Consider the following 8936-nt stretch of genomic DNA (forward strand, 5'->3'; position numbering starts at 1 on the left):
TCGATCCCGAAATTGTACCGTTATGGATTTGCAACAGAATAATGAGCTAGATTCCTGCCACATCCCCAAGATCATGGCACAAATCCCGGAACAGGATTGTACGATTCCGTACTAGGCGGTTAGACAGCTGTATTAAGAATATTCCTCACTATAAATAGAAAGATACCTTATTTAGGGTTCCCCTATTATATAAAGGGGACCCCAATCATTTGTAACATCATCTCATCATTGGTAAGAATACACTATCATACTTTTCTCTCTTACTGTTGAGTAACATTGGTTTGACTCACTTATTTCTTTCATTTCTACTTCATATTTCTTGAATATTAATTGGTATTGAATTTAATCACTTATCTTTAAAACCACAAATCAAATTTAATTGTTACTCGTATTTTCGAGGTAAACAAAATAATTCCAGCATAACAAATTTTAACATTACTAATACACATATTGAGTACTATTCTTATATACCCTACCAAATGACCCTTTAATGTTTAATAGTCAAACATCAAAAAGTATCTTTATACTTTGTTTTCCACTTGCAGTTAGATTTATTCGCGTTTAAAAACTGTGACCTTAAAACACAAGTGACATTGTTAACAAGAAAAAAGAAAGAAAAAAAAAACTTTATTCCAGATATGTCGTATTCCATGGAAGTGCCAAGCAGGAAATTTACTTGCTAATTGTCTGTGGAGAAAGACCAATAATGCGAAAACAAAAAAGAAGAAAAAGAATGAAAGCGAAAACAAAAAAGAAGAAAAAGATGAGTTGAGACATCCTTCCGTAAGTCTTCAAATTTTCTGCTGGATCCCGTATTTTTTTAGGATTGTAGTTCAATTGATTAGAGCACCGCCCTATCAAGGCGGAAGCTGCGAGTACGAGCCTCGTCAGTCTCGATGGATCATTGTCAGTCTTAAGTTCAAATAAAGAAAGAGGATTTCGATAAGTTGACAATCAACGTAAACTAATTAATTTATGACGAATAAGTTGTTATTGGTGTTGACACATCCTCTCGTCTCTGGTGACACAGCTTTCTTTGACTAATAATTGTTCTTAAGCATTACTTAAAAAGGGAAAAGAAGAAGAAATTAGATTGTCTTTATCAAGCATAAAGATAGATTACCACAATCGCAAACAAAACGATGTGTTTTTGTGGCGGTATGAAGATAATATGTTGGATTTAGTCAATTATGTGGGTCGAGAATATTAAGTTTTAGATTCAAATCCTAACAAAAATACAACGACTAGGTGATTTTTTTCCTATCTGTTCAAGCCTTGATGAATAGACATATCGATACTTGTTGCTAATGGGAGATAGCAAATATTCCATAGATATAGCCGGGATATGTGTAAGCTGGCGCGAACATCATAGTCCATAAATATAAAAAGATATTGGATTATGACCAATAATTCAATATTCAATGTATGATACCTCACGAAGGTTCCGAGTAACACGAGATTCACAAGGGAGGAAGTTCACCTTCTGGAAGCTTCTTTTAGGTGTCTATGTTCCTTTAATTAATGCTTTCTAATTCAACAACACATATTAGCTAATCTCTTTATGGCCAAATAGTCAAATACACGTTCTATGGTTTCAATTTTGCAATTTTTTATATCAACCCATTTCATTGAACTTTTTCTCATTTTTCTCTCTAATTTTTTAATTTGGTTGGGACCTCCTTTTCGAAGATCAGATTTTCTTTCTTTTTTAATTTGGTTACTTGCCCAAAGAGATGTTATATATTTTTTTGGTCCAAAAGAAACTACTCCCTCCGTTCAATTTTACTTGATATTTATACTAAAAATAAAATTTTTATTTTTACTTGTCACTTTACGCATATCTTGAGAAGATAATTTTTTTTTCCTTTATACCTATAATATTTATTACTCATTTCAAATTATTTTCTCAAATTTAATAAAATATGCATTAATTAATATGGGTATCATGATAAATTATGCACTTCATTTATTATTTCTTAAAGGACGTGAAACATCAGAACATGCCAAGTAAAAGTGAATATTAAATCTACGATGGCATAGTACAAGGAACTAAATTTGATAGTATACGTAACTCTCCAAGTTGAAATATCCTAAATCCTCATGGATAAACATAATAGTTTACCTACATTTAAATACGTTGTTCACATCTTTTTCCCTTTTTCAAATTTTGAATGCACACTAAAAGTACTCTTTTAGTTTTGTGTTATTGAGATGACGCAGACTAAGATATTAATTTTTTATAGATAAGTGCAGGTAAAATAAATATTAAAATAATTTCTTTTTTTTCAATAGTTATTCTAATACTTTGTCTAATTCTTTTTCTTATACTTTCTCTGATTCTACTTATATAATAGTTTGATAGTTCAATATTAATTTCATTAAGTTATGAAATGATATCCTTATATACAATGAATAAAATATTTTCAAATGTAATTAAATAGCAAGAATGTCATATAAATAAGGATTAAAACGAACACTTGATTTCCCCTTTATTTTAGATTGGCATTTGAAAAATAGTTTGTGAAAGCATGTTGTATTAAAATATTGAGGAAAGAACTTAAGTACGATAGAATAATAATCAATAGAGAATTCAACTTTGTTTATATAATTAAAAATATCACAGATAAAGTGGGGACCACAGGAAGTTGGGTTGGGGGGAGGGGGGGGGGGAGGTGGGTCGGTGTTGCAGGTTCATGCATCTAACTCAACTTCTGTTTTCCTCCCTATATCTGAAAGTAGAAGATATTATTAGTATTAATCAATATAATAATGATGAATAAATGCGAAAAGAAATCAACCAAATATTTTCTATTTGCCATTTTCAAGAACAATTTGGAAGTATAAAACTGTACAATTTTCTTGTCTTGTAAATTACCAGCTGCTGAGTTTTTTTTATCAATTTAATTCCGTGCCCCATTTACCGACTATTTTCAGGTGCATTTTCCTATTTTTCATTCTTGAAATTTAGTTAGTTGATTCATTCTCCCATCTTTGTTTATTATCAGTAATGTATACATGAAGATGTCAGTCTTGGGTCGGTTTCATTGATATTTTGAATTAAGTAAGAAAAAAGGGATTAAATTTATGAACATATTAATAATGTTGCTAACTATTCAAAAACGCCTTTAATTTCATATTTGAGAATTTTTCTGTTGCCTTGATGGAGGAAAATGTCAAAGCACTATCGTCAGTGACCAAGTGAAATAAGCCTATTCAATTTGGTTATATGAATTTGGTATATTTTTTATTTAGCTAGATAATCTGCAAATGTGAGTGCAATGCAGTCTTAAATAACTATGAGGTTAAGATTCTCTTATTTTAAGCTGCAAAGAGGAGAAGATGTTCTCAATTCTATCACAAGGTACTCATAAGATCGAATGTACTTCCTAGATCTAATTGAATGATTTTCCCGCATCCAGGCTAATACCAATCCAAGCCATTTTATGAATACCGGGCAAATTTGGTTAATATTTTTAATGTGTGTATCCGCGATAATCTCATTTCTTTCGACGGAGAGGGGGTCCGTCTTAACGACCAATGGTTAACGATGGCTCTGATGGGTGGTTTTGCTTGAATAGGCAATAATGAGAGCATTGTTTTAGTAAATGATACGGAGAAGGTTAGTGACATTGATCCACAAGAAGCTCAGCAAACTCTTGAACTAGCGGAAGCTAATGTGAACATCAAAGAGACAATGCAGAACATCATATTGTTTACACTTGTTTTTTTTTTTTTTTTTTTTTTGATTATTTTGTTTGATAAAGTAATAATCTTATTAATGTGGGTAAGCTCCTGTATAGATGCAATATCCCAAAGAACATAGAAACCTTCAAAAAAGTATGGCTCTCTATGAATAAACTTAATCTTTTCTACTACCAGAGACCTCATGGTTGAAGATTATAACCAAAAACAGGAGGTTATTCGTCAAATATACAAAGTCATTGTCAACCCTTTCAAAAGCTCTCCATGCTCTCCTTCCAAAGGAGTCACATAAGGGCTAAAGGGGCTACTTCAAATGCCCTATGTCTTCTTTCCTTCTTCTAATTAAGGGCAGCTGTGTAACAGGTCATTTCAATCAGCTGTACTCAGGACCAGTTTCCGTCCAGAGGTGGATCTATGATTTGAGTTTTATGGGTTCCTACATCGATCTGAAGTTCATACCACAATAATATCTATGTCCATGGTCAAATATCTATAGATATTTGGTGGATTTCTTAATGTATATGCAAGGTCTGAGCAAAAGCTATGGGGTTCACGTGAACCCCTAAGAAACACTGTGGACCCGTTTCCCCCTGTTTCCGTCCACCACAACCCTAACAACACGAAAACGCAATAGTAGGTCGTCTACATGTTTGCGCATCTATACATGAAGCACCAACTGACATGTATAATCTTTCTTTTTCCTCAAGTTCTCAGGTGTCAAGATGACCCTCTTTAATGCTAACAATGCAAAAATGCACATATATCTTTGTGCCCATGAATCCTGTCAAATAGGTGTTGGGAGCCCGACTATTTATCACCAGAAAATCTGTTGGAAGTATGATTTAACTGAGAGCATACCGCTTCCTTCTCTCGCCATCTCCAAGTGTCCTACCTAGTAGTGTTGATTCTGTTTGTAAAGAAGCTCAATCAAACATTGTAATTCGGCTATTTCTCAATCATCTCCGCACCAATTGAGCTCTCCCATCCCGTGTCCTGCGGATCTGTTTACTGTCATCCCTCTGGCTCGAGACTCTATGAGTGTTTGGGAACGTGACTTATAAGAACACTAGTATTGAAACTTACTAATAGGAAATGCTAATGACATGTCTGAGAACACGATTGGGATGGAAGGTTAATACCCCTTCAGATTCTTTTCCCTTGTGTCTGTTAGGTTAAGTAGGTTGGGAGATTATCCGAAACAGTGTTATATCTACTTCAGATAAACCATGCCATGTACCATTGAACATACCTAGTAATTTAATGCTAAAAATGCTTCTTCTGTTTTCCAAGCACCACTTCTTGTGGGTCATACTGACTTCAAATTTAGAGGTATAGTGTCATTCATTCATTCACACAATATCTTTTGCTCGATGGAAACTTGTTGATAGGAATGTTGATTCCTATCTACATGATGATTCCACTGGACTACTGACACACTTTATTAGGGTTAAATGCTGTGGAATCATCCCCCCACGTGTATTTTGTACAATATGGTAAGAGAAAAGATAGGTTAAATACAAAATTTGTATTTTTGGCGTATTAGACAGGCCTGTATATGATTCAGATCAAATGTTGGTTGTCCTGGATTCCTTGCATTTTTTAAGGACAGCATACCATGCGTTCTTTTATAACGTTTCAGGCTCTTTCTATGTTGTGTTAGCAATAAAATTGTATTTTGCCGGTCAATGCAAAAACATAGTAATGTGAAATCATCTGGTATGATTGAAATACAAAACATACGTTTTTGCCAGTACCTGTCATTTGTTTGTCGTTCTTCAAAGCTATCGGCAGATCTCAAGTGTTGCCTACTTCTAGAAGCCACTTTTCACTATCCAAAAACTGAAACCTAAAATAGCAGGATTAGGAATCACCAGAGAAATACTTTGATTTTTGTAAAGTTAATTCTAGAAAAAGATTTACTTGGTCATTTCACAAGAATACCAAATACTACATATGCAGCTCAAATGGAAAGCACAAACATGGGTTTAAAAATTGAATAGCAAGAGCGCAAAGGATTCCTATGGAAGAAAGGGAATCGACAGAAATTTTTGCAGTGAGCTGTAGAGCAGATCATTGTGAAGATCTAATATTCAATGTTCTTTTTTATAAGAAAGCACAAACCTGGGTTTAAAAATTGAATAGCAAGAGTGCAAAGGATTACTATGGAAGAAAAGGAATCGACAGAAAAGTTTGCTGTGAGCTGTAGAGCAGATTATTGTGAAGATTTGATATTCCCTGCCAAGTAGGGACACTGAGAACATGCATTCAAAACTCTAGAATGAGAGTACAATTCTCTAAGCTGTGATTGAAATTTTACTGAAACCAGTCTTTAACTCTACGCTTGTAGGAATGGTATCAGTTACCTCATTTTATATGGAAGAGAACTTTCCCATTTCTTAGAATTGATGAATACGAGTTGTATCCAATGAAGTTTTCTTATTATTTTTAAATGTTTTATCTTCATTTTCAAACCTCTTTAACCATCATCAGCCATCGATGTTGATGCTGCATCTGCTGATCAGTTGGTGCAGTTGTATCATAGGACAATTGACACCTAATGTCTTTTGATAGCTGCCTCAACTGACTTTTGTTTTTCTCCTATTCTTGCAACAGAAACCTCTTTTTCATGACTGCAAAACTGTATATTGCCCTATGCCATCAGGAGGACTTTATTTAATGGATTTGGAACCTGCCTACAAAGTGGAGAGCATAAGAACAGACGAAGACATTCAGCATGAATTTTGGCCTCTTAACGAAATAGATCCAGAGAATGCTAAGTTCCCCTGTTGTTTAGTGTGGACTCCTCTACCAGTGGTCTCATGGTTGGCACCTTTCATTGGACATGTAGGAATATGCACAGAGGATGGTACTGCTGTCGGCTTTTCTGGTTCCAACTTTATTAATGTTGATGATTTTGCATTCGGTTCTGTGGCCAAATACCTTCAACTAGATAGAAAGCAGGTATGACTTCTTGTGACATGCTCTAAGCCTTTGAATTGTTATTGTTGAATTGTGTGGCCACCACATTTAAAGGTTTAAGTTGTTAGAGAGAAGACAACAACAGACCCAGTGTAATCCCACAAGTGGGGTCTAGGGAGGATAGTATGTACGCAGACCTTACCCCTACTTTCAAGAAGGAGAGAGGTTGTTTCCGAAAGACCCTCGGCTTAGGAAAAATAAAAGGAAGGGCTGCAGCAATAAGAGAGAACTCAATTTTAGTTAATTCATTATGTTTTCAGTACGCCCCCTCACGTGTGAGCTAAACATGTGAAAATTCGTTTTGATAATGCGCAGCAATGGTAATTGAATTCAGGACCTTTGCCTACTCGGATATCATGTTATATTATGTAACTACCTCATCTCAAAGTTTAAATTGTTAGAGAGCATACTGTTTTGTTAATTCATTATATTTTCAACAGTTAGTTGTAGCATTACCCCTTTATTCCACGCACTAACCACTCCTATCTCCCTTAATGCATTGGTGTTGTATTTTCATTCACATGTTAGACATTGCTTAGCAATAGAGCTGATTTATCTTACCAATAGAATACTGACAGAATTGCTGGATGTTGAATTTCTGGACAGTGCTGCTTTCCACGAAACCTTGCTGCGCACACATGCAAGCATGGCTATAAACACACAGAGTTTGGGTCTGCAGTTACTTGGGATGATGCCATTCAATCAAGTATCCGTCATTTTGAGCACAAATCGTATAACTTATTCACATGCAACAGCTATTCGTTTCTCGCTAATTGCCTGAACAGGCTCTCTTATGGTGGATCAATGGACTGGAACATGATCAATGTTGGAGCTCTTTTATTGTTCAAAGGACATTGGGTTGACAACATCTCAATCTTGAGATCATTTTCACCTTTTATTCTAGTTGTATGCTTTGGCATTTTCATGGTGGGATGGCCTTTTTTGGTAGCATTATTGGCTTTCTCACTTCTTCTTTTAGCATGGTTTGTTTTTGGTACTTACTGTGTCAATAATCTGTTGGATTCCTAGATTTCTTCTATCACACCTGCTACAAGATAAAACTTTTTAAATTCTTAATTCGCGAAGAACTGCATCATGGCACTTCTTGTGACCTGAAAGTGTAAATTTGATGCCCGAATTTCCAGTACCAAATGAAAATTGACAAAGAGATGACATGGTAATGTGGATTGCTGATTATAAATTAATATTCAGGATGATTGGTTGCCTTTCTTTTCTAAGTTGTTGACGAATTACCCTTAATGCTGAGCTTTTACCAGTGCCTTCCATGAACTTCATCATGCTCCACATTTTGTAGCCTTCCATCATGCTCCACATTAGGGGTGGCAAACGGGCGGGTCGAGTCGGATATGTGCGGGTCAAAATGGGTTATTTAAAAAGCGGATAAATTATCCGGCCCGACCCATATTTAAGACGGATAAAAACGGGTTTATCCGAGAGATAATATGGATATCCATATTATTCATGGCTTCTTAAATATGATCACTTATGAGAGAATTCCTAGTCTTCCAAACTTGAGGAACTTCAATTTGAGGCTTTACAAATGTAAAAGTTAAACACATTAGTTATCCATTTGGTTAACCATTTTCTACGTGGATAATATGGTTCTTTATCCATATTCGACCCGTTTTAAATGGTTCATTATCCAATCTATTTTTTGATGGATAATATGGGTGGATAACTGTTTTCTTTTAACCATTTTGCCACCTCTACTCGATATTGCCCCGGACCCGGCGCATGACGGGACCTACACTTAATGTAGCATGAACTATATAGTATTAGATTATGTTAATTTTTATTATGACTTATTAATTAGTAATATTTGCTTTATGCAATTTTATTATCTTTGTTATTGAATATTTTAGTATAATGCTATGACTTATCTCATATTATTGTGTAATTTTCTTGAAAAATATATTATATAGTTGTATCTTACTAGGACTAAAGAAATATTTGGAGTACAAGTTACATAGAGGCTACCTTTTTGGTCCTCAACTTACGGATTTGTCGATTTAAACTACTCACTGGAATCTCCTCGTAGGATAGATCCTCTGTAAATCCGAACATCATCTACTGTGACAATCCGAGTAGGGTCTCCAATGCACTTCCGTATTTCCGTATCTTGGATAATGGACTGACTCTAACTTTGGAGGTAATTCAAGCTCATAAGCTACTCTGCCTATCCGTCGAAACCATAGAATACTCAACACTCAAAGTCTAGCCTAATAGTCAATTAA

The 8936-nt window shown here is 34.9% G+C and overlaps 1 protein-coding gene across 1 annotated transcript; it reads left to right on the top strand.

The window, feature by feature from the left end:
• The first annotated feature begins 2753 nt into the window (after nucleotides 1–2753).
• On the top strand, nucleotides 2754–7862 carry LOC109210330 (protein REVERSION-TO-ETHYLENE SENSITIVITY1-like). The gene is made up of 3 exons (XM_019373730.1): nucleotides 2754–2934; nucleotides 6316–6663; nucleotides 7288–7862. Exons 2-3 carry the CDS (start codon nucleotides 6355–6357, stop codon nucleotides 7708–7710), a joined length of 732 nt encoding a protein of 243 aa, XP_019229275.1. The 5' UTR covers nucleotides 2754–2934; nucleotides 6316–6354; the 3' UTR covers nucleotides 7711–7862.
• The last annotated feature ends 1074 nt before the right edge of the window (nucleotides 7863–8936 follow it).

Source organism: Nicotiana attenuata, unplaced genomic scaffold (genome assembly GCF_001879085.1).
Source record: "Nicotiana attenuata strain UT unplaced genomic scaffold, NIATTr2, whole genome shotgun sequence".
Taxonomy (NCBI): Eukaryota; Viridiplantae; Streptophyta; class Magnoliopsida; order Solanales; family Solanaceae; genus Nicotiana; species Nicotiana attenuata.

Excerpts from the sequence above, each read along its gene's own strand:
- LOC109210330 (XM_019373730.1), top strand. The coding sequence starts at position 6,355 with ATGCCATCAGGAGGACTTTATTTAATGGATTTGGAACCTGCCTACAAA. Across the intron at positions 6,664-7,287 it reads TTCAACTAGATAGAAAGCAG|TGCTGCTTTCCACGAAACCT; the intron begins GTATGACTTCTT and ends ATTTCTGGACAG.